We start from the raw sequence: 19,248 nt of genomic DNA, 5'->3' as shown, positions 1-19,248 counted from the left end.
GTAACCCACATGACGGTATGAGTAAAATCTATTTAAAATGTTTAGTGTCAGTCTAAATCCTTCTTGAGACTTTCATGTAATCAAACTTATGTGAACTGTTGTTTTCCCAGGTATGTCCAACTGCTCAGAAAAGTTCTTCACCCAAACAGCTGGCATGGGTCTGGTGGTGAACCAAACTGGCTCTGAACAGACTCTGCAGAGCCAAACAGAGGAGCTCTACATGAGAGACTGGATGTCGCAGTATGCTAGCACTCTCTATGTTGGCGATGTCAATGTCCCATACCGAGAGCTTGTTGTTCAATGGAGCACATTGCATTGTAGATCCTGAGCATTTTGCTTGCTCCTGTCACACAAACTGTACTTGCGCAGATTCTGCTTGTGTGCAAATGAACATTGCTAATTTTATTGCCTTTTGTAACTTTTTGTACATAATTCATCTTTATATTTCGGATCAAAACATGTTTTTATTTCCCCTTGATCTGACAGTTGCTTTGCATGAGTCATGACTCATTTTGTATGTATGCCAAACCGATGCATATTTCACTGTTGAAAACAGCCAATAGCTGTTACTGTTTGTGTGCATTGAAAACATCAGATGTCAACACATGTCAGTACAATATATTTTCCATTTGTGCACAAGAACTCACAAAATACTTGAACTTTTACCTCTACAGACAAAACAACTCACTCAAATGTTAAGTTAATCATTTGTTTTTTTATTTGAATTTTTTGTTCTTTGAAAAATAACATTTTTTTGTTTGGCAACTGTGACTACTTTGTTTGGCTACTTTGATTTAATGTATGTTCAAACCACTCTGGATGAAACAGGGAACATTTTACTTCGTCCCTGGCTACTGGAAAACTTTACTGAATGTTCCATCTTGTATAAAATCTGCTCCTCAGGTGGTTATCTTTGAGTACTTTGAAAGCAATGAGTCTTTTTATCTTTCTCCCTAGTAAGGTTCTTAAAGGTCAGCTCACCCTGATTAAGAACTTTTCTCTTACCTTTCCTGAAATCTAGCCATGCAGCTAGTTTTAATGTATTTGTACAATTTTTAAGATATTTGTTTCTAGCGTTTCACAGGTGTGATAGTGAGTGGGATCTAATTTGTGGTACTCAAATCTAAACAAGAATCTGATGATATTCTAGCAGCTCTATGAAGGCTGTACTGGGAGACAGTGGGGCTTCGAGCTTAACGCTAACATGCTAATGTTAGGCAGGTATATTATTTACTGCGTTCATTGTTTAGTTAAGCGTGTTAGCATGCAAAGATTTGCTACTGTAGTTGGGACTTAACACAAGTATAACTGAGGTTGAGGTTGATGCCAATATTTTCCATGTATCCTGTCCTACACCAAAGTAATGTATATAGTGTGTATTTAAAGCCTTGTAATGTGTCTTCCAAATTCTACAGTAAAATAAAAACACTGAAGAAGCATCATTATGCTTCACTTAGGTCTAATAATCAAACCAGTAACAAAAAACACTGAACAAGAAGAAAAAAAACAGAAAACCAACTGAATACTATATCAAATTTGTAGGCTCTTGTTCATTGTGCCATCATCTGTAGGAGCTAGATATGTATTATTCCTCACTCACTCTCACTGCTGAAGGCCATAATGCAGACCTGCAAGTTACAATAATCCGCTCTTTGCTGCTCTATTGCTCAAACTGTACCTACTCTATGCGGTATAGACAAAAAGGAGACAACAGAAGATGAATGAAGACAACACTGGAAGAGACAGAAGCAGGATAGGAGTTGCATATTTTGCACAATCTGTGACCACGATCCAAATCGATGGCAATCCAAATCCTACCCTATCCTTGAACAGAAGGCTTGAAGATGCAGGATTATTTGCTGTGACAGAAAGAGATGATCTTTGCTCATTCCATGGACAGCTGCACACACTCTGTGTGGCTCTGCTGCTGCTGCTCAAATTTCCTTGCTAAAACACAAGACAGATAAAAGAAGGAATTTATTTATCACAAAATTACCATGAATGTCAAGATGAAACATGATGTCTATTTAAGCTTATCATGGTCTAAGTGTAAAACATTTGTCAGTTGAGTTGCTTACGTGGATGCACTGTTTAACTATGAAATTAAATGTTGAAAACATTTTGCATTGCCAGTTGTATAATTTTTCTCTAAAGAAGAAAAATTAAAAAGATACATTTTCGAATATAGGTCTAAATATGTATGTGGACTCTAAAATTAAGTTATTTTCCTCACTTGCTACTGCGACAGGCCACTTTATATTTCTACTTGCCACTTAAGTGTTTTAGTCCTCCACTTCTGACATTTCTGTAGAATGCTAAAGAAGAAAGTGGTACCAGACAGAAAAAAATATGGATTACATCATGTAACCTTACTCCGCAACTATTCTCAATAGAAGAACTGATTTATAAAATAGTATTTCTTATTTTGAGAAAAACCTGAAAAATCTGCCATAGTGGCACACTTGTCCTGAATTGATTACCTGCGGTTTCATCTGGCAATATGCAGGTGACAATTTCATTCCCTTTATGGATGTGTGAAGGCAGACATCGCGTTGTGGCTGTTTTTAACTATGTTCGTAGTGGGAAAACTATACCCTGGCTGTTGACAATAATACTGTGGCCCGTAGTGACCAAGTTGGTCAAATATTTTTTTCTTATTATTTTCTGTCTAGTTCAGGGCTACCCTGATGCTCACCGAGAGAGTACATCTCCAGCTGCTGCCTCAGGCGGACCTTTTGTAGGCTATCGTAGAAGTTGGGCTCCGGGCTACTGCCGGCGGTGGGTGGCAGAGAGAATATACGCATGATCTTCCTTTTGTTTCTAAATCAAAAGTGAGGAGAGAGATTTTAAAAAAAGAAGGAATGAAAAAGAATTGATGACACGTTAAAGCCAAAATGCTTTTACAGAATAACGCCACCTATTTCAGATAGTTGGGTGTTTCACAAATAATTCAAATATGTACATTAAATGAAAATACACAACATTTGGACAGTTGGATCAATGCCGAAGAAGGCAGACGATCCTGATAACTATCTTTATTGATAAACTAATGCCACATGAGGGGAGTCAACTTTACGTAACAATGGCAACACTAAAATGCGTACATTTTCAATAGAGTGTCAGTAACTTTTAGCAGAAGGCTTTTAGGGAAGACGTGAAGGGTGAAGTTACTCGATAAACCAAACGGCATTTTTTTTTGCCTCAATGTAATACGAATTAAGTGATAAAGTAAAGAATTAACTGCAATTGTCGAGAAACTGTGCTTACTTTCTGGCGTACATGAGAAGGCCGAAGCTGACGAGTATAACCAGCAGGTAGACATTGGTGGCCTCATTCCAGGCTTCGTGCACCGAATAGTCGATAGACTCGGGTTCGTTCCCCAAAACCCGATGAGCACCCATTTAGATACGACGAATTCTCTGTGGTAAAACTGTGAGTACAACAGAAATTGCCTATCAACTAAATCCGCCTCCTGAGCTTCTTCTAGCTCAAATTATATTCACCTCCCTTCTTCTTCTTCTTCTTCTTTTGGTCTGGCAGACTAGACGTAGCATTGGCGTATTGCTGCCCCCCACAGTCGGAAGTCATCCATTACTTAATCCTTATATCCACTGGTACAGGCCAGTGGAATGCAGAAATTCCAGCATTTTTTGGTTTTCTCCGGGATTCCTTGAACCATGGTTGATAGATTGTAGGTTGTTTCTCCTAGGTCTGCAAGGTCTCTGTACAGTTTCCTTCTTTGCGCTAAGTAGAGGCTGCACTTTGAGAGGACTTGCTTGATTGTCTCTGTCTGCCCATAGGAAATGTCAGTGTGGCACATTGACATTTCCCATCAGGATGTTTTTTAATCAGGGCCAGCCCACTCTTCAACTCATAGTGTCCTAATCTCAGCCTCAGTAATTTATATGGAGCTCTATATGACACAGATGGTTGAATACTGTTTCACGGTTTTCTTTGTCCCACACATTTTGACATGACTTAGAGATACCTAAATGGATTATTGAATACATTTCCATCATGCTGAGAGCAAGATTTATTTCTACCTTTTCCTTCTGTATTTTTTTTTTTGCTATTGCATCTGCTGCTTCGTTACCCTGAATTCCAACATGAGCTGGAACCCACATAAATCCCACACTGCATCCCAGTTTATGAATCCTGTTTATTGCCAACATTACTTCCGTCTGTATAGCTGGTCTGGCCTTGGTCTTACGGAGTTTTATTGTTTTTAGCTCTGAAAGTGAGTCGCTACAGATTACTGTAGACTGAGATCTTTTCCTTTCAATCCACCTGAGGGCACAAAGAATGGCTCATCCCATTCCCTTTTTTGAGTTCCCATACAAAAACTCCAAATGCTGCTCTCCCTGTAGAGGGGTCTCTGGAACCATCTGTATAAATGCGCATGCTGTTTCCCCACACTTCCTTCTGATGCTCCATGACTGTATGAACTAGATCTCCTGCTGCCTGTCTTCTGGTCATATTGAGGATGTCTAGGTCTATATCAGGCTCAGTCCACAGCCACTGAGGAATGGGAGGCCAACAGGTATATGGCTCACCTTCCTACTCAATATTTCCAGTTCATCTGCTTTTTGCCCCATGTAGTTCACAAAGCTAATCTTTTTTGTTGTTGTTCCTGTTTGTTCCCAGTGTTGTTGAAACAGACATTTAGTTGGAAAGTCTGGCTTATTTGCTCTTACTTTAACCCAGTAATGTAAGGCCAGCTTCATCCTCCTCATCTCTAGAGGGGTTTCCTCTAGCTCTACCTGTAGGGCTTCCTAAATTAACCGCCACAGACTCTCAAAGCTTTAGCCTGCAAAACATCAAGTTAAGCCAACACTGTTGTGGTTGCAGAACCAAATGCAAGACACCCATAGTCAAGCACTGAGCGAATCATGGCCCTATATACTGTCATAAGGACTGTTACTTCAGATCCCCAGCTAGAGTCTGCAAGGCACCGCATCACATAAACAACTTTCTCACATCTGCATATTATTTTTTCAACATGAGTAAGGCAAGTTAATCTCTCATCAAACCACACTCCCATTTGTGTCACATAATAATAATACGGTACTCTGAGCCTTTCTTTTGAAGCCAAATACTATATATTTAGTTTTTTCCCTTGTTATTTTAAAGCTCCACTCATTTGCCCATTCAGTTACCCTGTTAAGTGCTGTTTGTGTTTGTTTAAGGATGTATGGGAGATCTGCCTATTTTCCAGATGGCCCCATCATCTGCAAATAGGGCCAGCCCATCATCTCCGTCAATCTTGCTAAACATATTTGTTCACCATGATATTAAATAATACTGGACTGATTATGCTCCCTTGGGTCGTACCATTTTTTTCGCTATAAACATCTCACACTGTTGAGCCAAACCCAACTGGGATTGTCCGGTTAAATACTGCTACTGTTGTCCTGTTTGGTTTGTAGCTGTTGCTAGAGCTCAAGCTAAATTGATGAATCTGCTGTAATTGTCATCACTGCGGTTATTAAGCTGCTGTATATGTGAACAAACAATAGTTTTCATCAAGCACTCTCGTTGTTGCATTAGCGACATATCTGCTAAACCCTTATCTTTATACTCCCTTAGCAGTTAGCTTAGAAGCTAGCTTAATCCATTGAAATGGCTTCTCCTTCTCCCTCTCGCTCTCCTGATCCGCCCTGTTTGGTGTGTCGGATATTTAGTTCTTCCTCAGCTTCCCTTATGGATAAGGGCACTTGTATTAAATGTAGTATTTTTGGAGCTATGGAGGAAAGGATCACGAAATTAGCTGCTGTAGTTAGCGGCAAGCCCCCTAGTAGCCGGTCCTGCCCGACCTTGTGTAGCTGGAGGAAGAGTGGCAGACAGTGATGCATGATGATTACAAGGCTCTTCTCATTTCTTAGTTTGTACCTCCTTGAGTCCTTTCCTCGACTCCTCTCCTCGCGTCTTAGTCCCTCCCACCACAGATGCAAGTGGAGGAGGCGATGAGACACGAGGCGAGAGGAGTCGAGGCAACAGACATTTAACAGCATGAGACATTGCTGCTTCAGGGTCGTCATTTCAAGGCGACGTCAATTAAATATGACGTGGCACAGATCTTTATTTACACCAAAGAGGCATTACAATAAGTGTATACAATTGTCAGAACATACATACAACTTTGAATATTGGGCAGGCCAGGGGTGTCCAGAGTCCAGTTGATTTTAGTCTTTTAGAGTTTAAATAAAAAATACACAGCCCCCTAGTGACCTAAGTCACTAGGGGGCTGTTACCGGGAAATTCTAGTTGACCCGTTGTCTGTGGCGTTTCCAATGAGATGAATCCAAACGTCCAGTTGCACTCAAACGTATTTATTTTATGCAGCAACAATCCAGTTAAAACGACACTTTCATTACCCTACACACACTTATATTGTTAATAACTTGTATGCAAACAATAAAAGGCTCAGAGTTAGGCCACTAACAGCGGTTGAAAAACTGTGTGCCTCTCCCGGTAAGCAGCACACCTGTCGAATAATCAACTCTTCTTCTAATTATGTCTTACATGAGCCATTGTCTATATGCGCCACCTACTGTGCCGACCAGGGACAACACGCTACAACACAGACACAAAAAAAAGGCTCTAACACACCAGCCCCTAATTGAATGGCGGCTAACATTACAATTACCTTAAATTTTAATCAATAGAGCCATATTTCAAGTGACATGTATACATACAAAGTGAACAAAACAAACCCAAAAATTTGTAGATGTGGCAGTGACAGCGAGTGGAAGAGAATTGGAATAATATCTGTCCAATGATATTTCCTTTATCAAATCAATTGAAAATTTAGGTTGCCAGACAACGCCACTCTGGGAGTTTCACCCAGAGAATTTATTTTACCCACACTTAGGACACACAGATTTGTATACTCAAGAGGCCAGAGACGTGGTTCCAATAATTACAATACAAACTTTATTTTTAAATCAGTTTTTAAAAGTAATTCTTAAAACACACCATTCACACAAAGGGGGGGGGGGGAATAAAGAAAAACCTAATCAGGTGCTGAGGCTTACCAGCTGGACGGGGGACTAGTGAAGGGGGGAGGGATCCACCAAAACAAACCAAAAATCACCCAGGCACATGTGACACACACACGATGGTGAAGTTACCAAATCCCAAGGGAGCACAGCACACATTCGCCACATCCGCCACCCGGATCACCAGTACCACCACCGGCCCTCAGCAACTGAAAAGGAATAAAACATTTAGTGGAGTCGAAACAATAAAACAAACAAACAATATAACAAAACTATACTAACTAATCTGCAGGTTACAAATTAACTACCCAAATGAAACAAAACAAAGAACTTAAGTTCACACAAAAAGGAAACTACCTACACACCCAAAGGCAAACCCACAAACTACCCAAATTCAAATAAAGGAACTAAGGAACAGGTAATCTAATGAAATCAAAATAATCAAACAAGAGGAGTAAACTTATACAAATTAATCTAAACAAAAAGGGATATAAATCCCCACCACTTGATCACAACATTAAAATGTACATTAAACGCGGTATGGATGGCGTCTGTCTCCCTCTGAATGAGGAGGTGAAGCAACCAACTCTAGCAGGTAGCCAGACGAGCAGCACGCAGGGCAAGAGACGGACAACCAAACAACTTCCGAACAGCAGAGCCTGGGCAAACAGCAGGCTAACAGTCAGTAGAAGCCTCGAAACAAAGCAGCAGCGTTCCTCGTCAGCTGATGGTGACGTGACGTATAGCGGCGGTATTTTCAGCCACTCTGTTCAATTTCACCTCTCAGCAGCAGCAGACCCACACACACACACATGAGAGGAGGGCAGAAGAGAGAGACCCAGGCAGCTACCGGCATCTCACCTGCGACCACACTACCATTAGCCAGCTATGAGCATGCACAATAACTCAGAGAGAGATGAGAACACTCACCACAGCAACCCAGAGAGAGACACACACGCGCCAGGGGCACACCAGTCGCTCTGTCGCAGCCGGAAGTGACAGACGGGAGCGCAAAAGAAAGAGGCAGGGGGGAAGTCACTGCTTAAATGCTTCCCCCTAGTTCAATGATTGGCTACCAGTGGCGCTCCATTAATTGAAGCAGCACACTGCATAAAGAAATACATATATTTCTATGCTGCTACATAGACACAACCCTGTTTAATTCAGGTCACTATATCTCATTACTAAGTGCTTGAGGCTTCCTGCAACAGGCAAAGCTTAGTGACAGGTCTTTCCAAGGTGTTGGTCTTTGTCTGGAGATGCACAGAGCATACTAACCCTTTTTTGTCAGGGAAGATATCCAAAACTCTGCCCAGAAGCCAAGATCCACGTGGAGCAGCAGAATCCATCACAACAACAATGTCTCCAGGAATAAAATTTTTCCTTTTTTGATTCCATTTCTGGTGTTCTTGGAGCAGGGGGAGGTACTCCTGTACCCACCTTTTCCAAAACAAATCTGCAATCCTTCTGTCCTTGTTAAACAGTCTAGGCGCTATGACTGGTTTACCTTTTAACAGGAGTATGTGATTAGGAGTAAGGGGCTCAAGCTCACTGGGATCATCTGATAGCTTGGTGAGGGGGCGACCATTCAAAATAGATTCAACCTCACACAAAACTGTACGAAGTCCACCCTCGTCCAGGGTTTGCAAATGTAACACAGAAGTGAGAACTTTCCTCACCATACGAATGACACGTTCCCAGGCACCACCGTGATGAGATGCTGCAGGTGGGTTAAAGCTCCACTGGATGCCATCTTGCAATAGCACTCCCTGTATCCGGTTGTGATTTAATGATGCTAGTGCCTCACTCAGCTCTTTCTCTGCTCCCACAAAGTTTGTTCCATTATCTGAACAAATACTGGACACTTGTCCTCTTCGACTAATGAACCTTCGTAAAGCGTTAATACAAGCGTCCGTGTCCAAGGATGGAGCTACTTCCAAATGAACAGCTCGACTTGCAAGACAGGTAAAGATGACACCATAACGCTGATAGAGACTTCGACCTCTCTTTACTTCCAAAGTCCCTGAAGTAATCTACCCCGACAGTTGTAAAGGGAGGGAGATCAGGAAGAAGCCTTTTCTTGGGTAAGTCCGCCATTTGTTGTACGCCTACCCTTCCCTTACTCCGCCTGCAAAAGCAGCGATATGATTTTCCTCACAGCCGAATTAGAATTCGTTATCCAAAACTTATTGCACAGCTTTGACAGCGTGTAATTTCTTCCACTGTGACCCACATATGCCTCAATATGAGTGTGGAAATGTGTTGATCCTTTGACAAAATTAGTGGGTGCTTGCTTTCTTCTGGCAAAGCTACCTTACTCAACCGTCCTCCTACTCTCAAACATCCATCCTCAAAATGTGGATCCAGTTTGTAAATAGAACTGTCTCTTGACCACCTGCTGCTGTGGACCTGCTCGACTGCAACAACTACTAACATCAGCCTTCCCCATAGTATCATTATTGTTGCTGCTAATGCTAATAGTAGACCTGTTGACTTCAACTGTTACAATTACGATTACCTCAGCCTTTATCATTACTCTGCTTCTCTCGCTAATTTATTTATTTATTTATTTATTTAGCCAATCTTCACCCTAGTCTACTTATTGGCATTGTAACCATAAGTATGTGTCTGTTGTTGTTCATGTAACAAGGACATATGTTGTTGTGGTAACAAGAACATATGTTGTTGTTGCTCTCTTTGCCTGTCTCTATCCTGCATCTCCTTCTATCCCATTTTCGGCCCATCCAGTCGAGGCAGATGGCTGTTCAACATGAGTCTGGTTCTGCTCGAGGTTTCTGCCTGTTAAAAGGAAGTTTTTCCTTGCCAATGTGCCGAATTGCTAAGTGCTACTCATGGTGGATTGATTTTGGGCCTCTCTTTAAATAACTTAACAAAGAGTCGGTCTAGACCTGCTCTTTCTGTAAAGTGTCTCGAGATAACCCTGGTTATGATTTGGCGCTATACAAATAAAATTTGATTGATTGATTGATTGATTGATTGATTGACACAGATTTTCCAGCCGATAGGGCAACAAATTCTTCCTTTGAAGAAGAACCTCCTTTGTAACTGTAGCGAATGATGGCCATCTCAGCATCAAAGAGATCTTCATTTGACAACATCTGACTTCCTATGGCTCTTTTTGCCCTCTCCATCTCCGTTGACTCATTAATGGATGATCCATCTGCAGCCTCTCTGTTGAGCTCAAGAGCGTGTAATTCCTTTCTCCTTTGTTTCAACTGCAGAAGAATCCTCTTCCATTTAAGAACCCATGCAACCGCCACTTTCAGTCTCCTCCAGTCTGAAAAGTAAGATATGAAATGATCTGTAGCATTAGGAGAGTCCTGAGTAGTGATTGTGTTTACTACAGCATCCCTTTTGACCTCTAAGTCATCATCTGCATTTGTGGCCTCTATGATGTTTGAAGGCCAATCCTTTTCTGGGTCAAAGAGAAACTTAAGGCCCTCAGTCCAGCTACCACCATTCAGCAGGTCTCCAACTTTCATACCTTGAGGCGTAGTCGGCAGCGTTATCTTTGGTATTTATATACCTCCACTGAGAGGCACGAGTTGCATCTCTGATAGTTGACACCCTATTTTCCACGAACGTATGGAAACGCTTGTCCTCATTTTTTATGTATTTGAGCACTGCAGTACTATCTGTCCAGAAAGTTGACTGATCCAGTGGCAGCTCCAACTCTTTTCTCAACGCCTGATCTACACGCACGGCCAGAACAGCAGCTGTAAGCTCCAGACAGGGAATGGTTATCTGCTTTAGAGGGGTGATTCTTGCTTTACCAAGTAAGAAAGAAACATGGACCCTGCTCTTGCTGTTTTCAATCCTGAGGTAAGTGACAGTGCCAAATCCGTCTTGACTAGCATCTGAAAAATTATGCAGCTGCGCCTTGATGGGCTGTCCGAAGTCTTTGGGCTTAATGCATCTCTCAACTTTGAACAATGCCAACCTTTTCAGATCTTCCAGCCATCTTATCCATTGATGGCCAATGTCTGCAGGTATCAATCAATCAATCAAATTTTATTTGTATAGTGCCAAATCATAACCAGAGTTATCTCGAGACACTTTACAGAAAGAGCAGGTCTAGACCGACTCTTTGTTATGTAGGTATGTTGTTATCCCATCCACAACGCCTCCAACAGAGCTCTTGCAACATGACTTTGACTGGCAGCGTTATTGGCGCAAGAAACCCCAGGGGATCATAAACTGAACTAATTATGGACACGTTCCTCGCCTGCTCTGTGGTTGTTCTTTCATCACCATTTTGAATTTAAACGTGTCTGACTCCACACACCATTGTAGCCCAAGAGCTCTTTCTTCTGGAAGCTCATCTCTATCCAGGTACAGTTCTTTCCAATCCTTAGCTCTGTGCTCCTCTTCAATTGTTTGCAGTACTGCCCGGCTATTACTGATCCACTTTGTCAGAGTGAAGCCTGCCTTTTGGCAGATTCCAGTGAGAGCTTGAACCATGGCGACTGCCTCTCCTTTCGAAGGCAGACTCTTTTAACAATCATCAACATAAAAATTTCTTCTGACCACAAATTCTGGTGAGAAGTGAGCATGATTGTCCTCTGCTGTCTTCCTGAGTGCATAACAAGCACAACTTGGGGAGGAGACGGCTCCTAACAAATGAACTGCCATTAGATACTCCTCCGGCTCTTGGCTCACATTGCCTTCAGGCCACCACAAGAAGAGAAGGAAATCTTTATCCTCTTCAGCCACTCTGACCTGGTAAAACATAGATTGAATGTCTCCCATAAACGCCACTGTCTCCTGTCTGAACCTGGTGAGGACTCAAAACAACGAACTAGTGAGGTTTGGGCCTTGTAGAAGCTGACTGTTGAGTGAGGTTCCCTTAAACTCAGCTGAACAGTCAAACACAGCACGCAATGTACCCTTTTTGGGATGACGTACGCCACGGTGAGGAATATACCAGAGCTTTCCATTTTCACCCTCCAGTTGATGTTGAGGCACTTTCTCCGCATAGCCCTTCTTAATAACATCAGTGAGGAAGCTGGTGTATTCCTTGTGAAATAGTTCATCTTTTCTGAACTTTTAATCCTAGCAGCCTTTGTATAACCATAGAGCGATTATTAGGAAGAGTGAGTTGGTCCTTTCTGAAGGGCATTTTCAGGCTGTAATGTCTGTCCTGAAACTGTGCTGACTCATCTACAATCTTTAAGAACCTGATGTCCTCCCTTGACATTGCTGTTTCCTCTGAACTTCTTTCGTTGAAATCATGATTGTACTGGTTGCTCAGCATTTCCTCCAGCTTACAGACAGATATCCTATTAACAGTAGCCACTGTGAACCCCATTTTAGGCCTGCTGCTCTCCCCTACTCGAAAGGGACCATTAACCACCCAGCCAAGTACAGTTAGTACTGCATATGGGCCATCCTCATGGCTGTTAACAACCTCCCAGGGTTCCAATACCTTGGGGGCATTGGTACCAATCAACAGGTCAACGTTAGCATCAATGCAGGGAATCTACACATCAGAGAGGTATGGCCACTTTCGCAATTCTTCCTGTGTGACGATGTTGCTGGTGATCACAGGCATTTTATTTTATGTGAGGACCTCCGGGAGACTGTAGAAGTTATTACTGCCAAGGCCAGCCACCTCCAAACCATTCAGGGCACTAGTAGAGACAACCTTTTCCTGTCCCATAGTGCGTAAAAGGAAACTGGTTTTTCTACCAGTAATGTTCAGCCTTTGCATAAGGTGTTCTGAGCAGAAGGTAGCTGTACTGCCAGGATCGAGGAATGCATAGGTTTGTATTACCTTGTTTCCTGTGATGGATTTAACCTGAGTTGGCAAGATGGACAAAATACTATCTTCCTTTCCGGCCCCTGTATGTCCACAAGTTTCTGAAACAGGTGATTTAACATGTACTGTTTCCTTAGAGTGCTCACTTTCTGTGCTGGCTCCTGACCTTCCAGCGATATGAAGCAGGGTAGGATGATTCTGGCCACAATCTTTTCAAGTTAAGCGCCTGTCGCAATCCTTGCTTCTGTGTCAATTACACAGGCAGCCGAAACACATCCCCTTTTCCTTTAAGAAATTAATTTTGTCCCGATGCTTCTTCCCTTTCAGCTTTGGACACTCTTCCAGTCTGTGAATGGAATCAGAAATGATCTTAACTTGGCGTTCGATAAATGAGACCAGATCTTTAAAGCAAGCTCTGCGATTATACCTCTCCAGTACCTCGTGTGCTTTTGTTCTCCATTTTTCTCTGTATTTAAATGGCAACTTTGTCATGATTGCTCTCATGTTAGTTGGCATGTCCAGCTCTTGCATATATTGAAGTTCCTCCATTACGTTGCAACAACCTCTCAGAAATAGAGAAAAGGCTTGAAGGGCTCTCACATCCTCTGCTCTCACCGCAGACCAGGCCAGAGCCTTCTCTATATAAGCTGCAGCAATCCTGTACTCGTTCCCAAAGTGCTCCTGAAGAAGCTCTTTAGCCAGTTGATAACCTCTGTCAGGAATCATGTGCTGACAACTCCTAACCAGTTCTCTAGGCTGACCTCTTGTAAACTGCTCCAAAAAATAGAGGCAGTCCGCTTTGTTAGCCTTTGATTCCACGCTGTGCTCAAAAGCTCTGATGAAGGTCCCCATCGAATACTGGAATGTCTTGAGACGGTATAGGGACATTAAGCGTTGTTGTTGAAACAGAGCTGCTGTTATTTCATTCTGTCGGTGCCTTAATGATCTATAGGACTCCTTGCACTGGTACAGCATATACATGTTGTTGCTCAACTGATGCTATACTGCGCTGTTCCATGCGTTTGATGCCTTTTGTCCTCAGGGTGTGTATTCAATGCACTTGAGTCCTTATGAGGTGCAGAGAGGCTGCTTGCGGCAGGATTGAGTACTTTAAAACTTTTTTGTTCCTCATTTTCTTTGCAAATAAGAATTCATTCCTTTAAAGCTGCCGCTCGAGCAAGAAGTGCGGCCTTTTCTGCCTCTGTTTTAATGCGGGCTGAGGCTGTAGTTTTACCACTGCATGTACTTTTTTACTTTTGACAGATTGTGTCTCATAAACATTTCCCCCTTCAACAGATGCAGCAGCGGCCGCCTTTGCGGCAGCAGCCCCATCTGATTTACCGTTCATTATGTCCTCGTTCATAGTTAATTTTCACAGCGAAGCGCACGTCCGAAATGAAAGCAACGAGAAAATGTTCAGCTTTATTTCACGGATCATCAATGTTATTTGGCAACCAATGCACTGGGATTACGCTCGCAAAGTTGTGTGCACACCATTTTTAATATGGCCATAAAGCTGGTAGCGCTACACATACCTTTCAAAGCTGTGGGCGCCGTGATGTCCTGATGAATGAATCAGCTGATGATCGGTGTATTTCCAAACGTCCTTCAGGCAGGCAGACAAAGGCAGGAAATCCACTTCTAGCATTGTATCTTCCTCTGTGAGACGATGGCTTCCTTTCCAGACTAAACTAACTGAAGCAGAGTTCTTCGACTTAAATGTAGGGACTTGATCTTTCAACATAACAAAAGACCTAAGCCACTAGGGGGCTGTTACCGGGAAATTCTAGTTGACGCGTCGTCTGTGGCGTTTCCAATGAGATGAATCCAAACGTCCAGTCGTGCTCACACGTATTTATTTTGTGCTGCAATAATCCCGTTAAAACGATACACTTTCATTACCCTACAGTACACACACTTATATTGTTAATAACTTGTATGCAAACAACAAAAGGCTCAGAGTTAGGACACTAAACAGCGGGCAATAAACTGTGTGCCTCTCCCGGTAAGCAGCACACCTGTCGAGTAATCAACTCTTCTTCTAATTATGTCTTACATGAGCCATTGTCTATATGCGCCACCTACTGTGGCGACCAGGGACAACATGCTACAACACAGACACAAAAAATGGCTCTAACATGTCCTGAAAATATCGAAAGTCTTTGTAGCTTTTTGGTTCTTCACATTTTCAATTAAGGTGCCATACTGTTTGAGTTCAACCAAATAACGATGAAAACAGGGTTTGGAGCCAGTGTAGAGGTCTTCACGGGTCAAAAATTTCATGCCCGAACCCTAAGAGACCTGTAATTGTGCGCTACGGAACCGAAACGGACCCACCTATTATTTGAAAGTTGGGAACCGGACCCGTGAAGAACCGAGAAATGCTGGACCCGGACCCATCTGTTATTTGAAAGCTGGGGTCCAAGATCCATTCGGGTATTACACATAATGTTGAACAGACCTGGAACCGAGGATTTTAGAACAAAGCCCGACCCGGACCCGTTTGACCACGTTATACGTGGACCCAAACCAGTCCGGGTCCTGGGGTTCCGGTAGAACCGTGAAGACCTCTAATTTGAGTGCAAAGCGTTTAAATTCTACAAATTGTGTTTGAATTATGCATAGCGACTGCCCTCTACAGGTTGAAACCCAGCTACTGCAATTGAATGTTTCTATTGGCTGATCATGCTCGCCTGTGACGTATGTGGTCGCTGCTTTCGTCACCAAACCATATAAAACATCCATCACCTGATTCAGCAAACTGTGGGGAGTCAAGTGGTCTGAGAGAATTGCGCAGATTGATTATATTGAGTAGTTAGATTGTGCTGTTAGCATAGGTTATTTTGGTGTTAATTTCAGAGGTGTGAGTTTATAGTATTTAATTAGTAAGTTAGCAGTTTATGTAGTAGTTACTTAGGTTGTTAGATTTTTCCAATTTTAGCTAGCTTGTAACTTTAGTTGTAGGTTAGCTTGAGCTCGTAGTGTTTTTTTTTTTTTTTTTGTTACCTACCTGTTAGCTAGTGGCCAGAATGGGTCGGCAGTGTTACTTCCCCGGCTGCAATAGCACCTCTGGATTGCACTTTTTTCCAGCAGACTTCGAAATGAGGCGCCGTTGTGCATGTATTGGGCCTACCGGACCGTGAACTCCCGCCCAGAGTTGGGTTGTGCAACCGTCACTTTTCCAGAGAGTGTTTCTCCAATCTCATGGAGGTGGATATGGGTTTTTCTAAAGTGGATATGCAGAAAGCCGATGCTGTGCCCAGTGGTGTAGTGCAGGGTATACGTGGGTATACGGCGTATACCCACTTTTTTTCAGTCAGCATTGCGTATACCCACTTCTCAATCCCCTCTGATGCGCAACATTCATGTATGCAAGCCAAATTGCCCAATTATCTTTCATAGGATGGTGGCATGCATGACCCACCCTAAGCTGTCTCTCATTGGCCAGTACTCATTATGCAGGTCTGATGAGCCAATCAGAGGCAGAGTAGGGCGGGTGGTACCAAATTTCCTCGCGAATCTACACCAGCCAGCAGCTCAGCTAATCTTAGCGATGCTAGCAGCTCAGTTAGCCCAGACTCTGGGAGCGCGCTCGGTCCGTCCCCCACCCCAGTCGCAGAGGATGCCCATGCCGCCTCTTCACCCACAGCTAAGGATGCCGGTACAACGACTGATGAAGACGTCAACTACGGTGGGTGGGCGCTTTCTTATTGCTGAAGCTTAAAAATCAAGATTACTGGGGTGACTTTCTACATTTGAATAGCTTGTGGTCTTTGTTTACCTTGTTACATTTAGGCTATAGCCTGTCAATCAATCACGTTTGTTGTTTTTCTGTAGACATCAATAATGACTGGCCAGACCTGTGGACTGCCAAGCTAAAAGACGATTTTAAGTCAAAGAACCCCTGGTTGGGATCCAAAAACAAAAAACTGGGTAAGTTTAAGTAGATTGTTAGTTTGGGTAGCTTCTGAAACAGCGGACACAGAGAAATATTGTGTGTGCGTGTGTGTGTGTGTGTATGTTTTGGGGGGGTAATGCACACACTCTGGATACAGTAGTTACATTATTTGTTTATGGACAGGATGTCTGGTCTGTAGCAGTGTCTCCATTGGGATCAACAAAGAGCAAGGAGTATCACTTTTAAGAGAGTGGATGAACTTTGAAATTCAAGTGTCATGCCAGGAAAGCAGAACAACAAGTCTGTCAGTGATGAGAAATAAGGTGAGGAAACATGCTTTGTCCAAGGCACACAATCAAGCTGTGGAGGTGGCAGAACGACAAAAAGAAGCAGCCATTCAAAATGCAATGGAGGTTATGACTGAGTCCTACATGAAGGAAACCGAAGCGGTGTTTTGTACAGCCTACCATTAGGCAAAAAAACCCAGACCATTTTCTGATCATGAGAGCCTCATTGAACTGCGGGAACTGAATGGTGTAAAGATGGGCTGAATACTCCGTTCACGTTACAGTGCAACACAAATAATACAACATGTTGCCAGTGAGATGAGTAAAATTGTCAATAGCATAATAGCATCATCAAGTAAGTTAGCTGTCCTAATTTATGAGGCCTCTTCTTCAAGTCACAAAGCTGTGATGAGTTTCTGTTAAAGCGTCAATTGAAGAAGAAAGAAAGAAGCTAGAAAATCAGAGAGCAGATGGTATAGTACAGGGTTTACTCACCTGTTTAACTAATGCAGGTGTAACCAAGTTAGGTCTAGAGGAGGAGCTCTGCCTGACTGATTATTATGGAGATGACCAACAACGCCACCTTGGGACTCTCACCCAAAGAACATTCGATGGGTAACACCTGACCCCCCCCTTTAACATGAGGGTTCCCCTTTTGTAAGAACCATAACCCAAAGAAAAATACACAGGCACGTTTGACAAATGAATACAAAGGCGTGGTTTACAAATATAAATTCAATCTTTATTTTCTTTCAGCAAAAAATATTAGTTTAAAACACAATTATATTTAATCTAGCCAATAAATAACATCAGGCCATGCAAACAGTCTATTCAGGGGGAAGCAATGCTGCCAGAAAGGGGCGCAGCTGTACCAGCACCGGAACCCCTGCAATTCCAGTGCCCCTTTGTTTATCTCATCTAAATAAGGAAAAACAAGAAACACTACAATGGGCAAACTAAAAGAAGAAAGAACCAAGGCACACAACTAATGAGATACAACAGAAGAAGAAAGCCCTGATACAACAGGTCCGGCGCCGATACCCCTACTGCCCCTTGCCACAACGTGAAGACTACTGAGCAGGTTAGATCTAAGCAGCACACGAGCAACCGCGTCAACAGAATAATACTGAGCAAAATATAACTGAAGACAAAGCAATGCTTTAACTCATGGAAACAAAAATGTTGAATTAAAGGCAACAAAAACCTTAACTAAAGGCAACAAAAACTTTAACTAAAGGCAACAAGAGCTTTAACTAAAGGCAACAACAGCTTTAACTAAAGGCAACAAAAGCTGCAACTAAAGGCAACAAAAGCTTTAACTAAAGGCAACAAAAGGCAAGACAACAGTGGCCGTCTGCAACCAAAAGAAAATAGAACATGTTAATACTTTGACTGACCAACATGACACCAAAATTATAATTAATATAAACAAAAATAAACAATAAGGGGTTACCTCGGCTGTCCGCAGCGCTACAGCGGCATCGCTCCCTAGGCTCGCCACCCCGACATTTCACAACACCCCCGCTCACCGACACAGCAACCAGTCAACCGCCGGCCTGGAATAAAGTTAAAATCACAATCTACACAAATACAGACAGCATGAAACTCAGCACGGCCCATACCTGCCCTGGAAACGGAAGTACTGCAGAGGGTGAGGGGAGCAAAGACAGCGTATTTTATCCCCAGAAACTGAGTGAAAAGCCACAGGTGATTGGTTCCCCCCTTAACCTGACACACTCCGGGGCGCACCCTACCAATCAGCCGGTTACATCCTACCCCCCCTTATTTTATTCAGCAACCCGCTGATAAAGCACACATACAGAGTCAGACTATGACCATGGTCGAAAGATATCTGTAACCAGACTGCCAGAACCCAATACCTGAGAGGTCGTAGCCCTACTTGCCTCACCCCGCACCGGTTGTGGGAGACGATGGACGTTGGAGTGCTGTCCTGCTGTTTTCCTGGCTGACTTTCGTGGGACAGCTACACTGGTGCTAGGCCCTCCCTGTGGTGGGGTGTGAAGAGCAGATTCCGTTACTGCAACTGGGGGCCGCCTTACTGGTGTACTCCGGGAAGGTGTACGACGAACCGGAGTTGGCTGTGGGTGCACTGGTGCCTTTAGAACCACCCAAAGTCCATCATCACCCCCAGTCTCCTCATCATCGCCGTCCTCATCCTCCTCACTCCTTGCCCCAATTGCCACTTCCGGTAAGCTTAGCTGTCGAACCTGAATGTATCCAGGAGAAAGGGTTCGGGCCAGCTTCAACATTGCCTTTAGTTAAAGT

The 19,248-nt window shown here is 43.0% G+C and overlaps 1 protein-coding gene across 2 annotated transcripts; it reads right to left on the bottom strand.

Annotated features, from left to right (window-relative positions):
* Positions 1–695: 695 nt before the first annotated feature.
* Positions 696–3,519, bottom strand: smim19 (small integral membrane protein 19). Of its 2 annotated transcripts, none has more exons than XM_069669861.1 (3): positions 3,268–3,519; positions 2,696–2,820; positions 696–1,947 (listed from the first exon to the last, which is right to left on the bottom strand). In XM_069669861.1, exons 1-3 carry the CDS (start codon positions 3,399–3,401, stop codon positions 1,886–1,888), a joined length of 321 nt encoding a protein of 106 aa, XP_069525962.1. In that variant the 5' UTR covers positions 3,402–3,519; the 3' UTR covers positions 696–1,885. The 2 variants fall into 2 exon arrangements, with proteins under 2 accessions (XP_069525962.1, XP_069525963.1); XM_069669862.1 differs by having other exon boundaries at positions 3,280–3,519.
* Positions 3,520–19,248: the final 15,729 nt, after the last annotated feature.

The sequence above is a fragment of the Semicossyphus pulcher genome, unplaced genomic scaffold, assembly GCF_022749685.1.
Source record: "Semicossyphus pulcher isolate SPU_LCO1_2020_fin unplaced genomic scaffold, fSemPul1.0.p SCAF_2, whole genome shotgun sequence".
In the NCBI taxonomy this organism is placed as follows: domain Eukaryota; kingdom Metazoa; phylum Chordata; class Actinopteri; order Labriformes; family Labridae; genus Semicossyphus; species Semicossyphus pulcher.
This window is presented reverse-complemented; position numbering and strand designations above follow the sequence as displayed.

Bases quoted from the DNA above. Each gene is read 5' to 3' on its own strand.
- smim19 (XM_069669861.1), bottom strand. From the start codon at position 3,401: ATGGGTGCTCATCGGGTTTTGGGGAACGAACCCGAGTCTATCGACTAT. The intron at 2,821-3,267 runs GTAAGCACAGTT...CTTTTGATTTAG, and splicing joins CTTCTCATGTACGCCAGAAA to AAACAAAAGGAAGATCATGC. The intron at 1,948-2,695 runs GTGAGCATCAGG...CTTGTGTTTTAG, and splicing joins GCTGGAGATGTACTCTCTCG to CAAGGAAATTTGAGCAGCAG.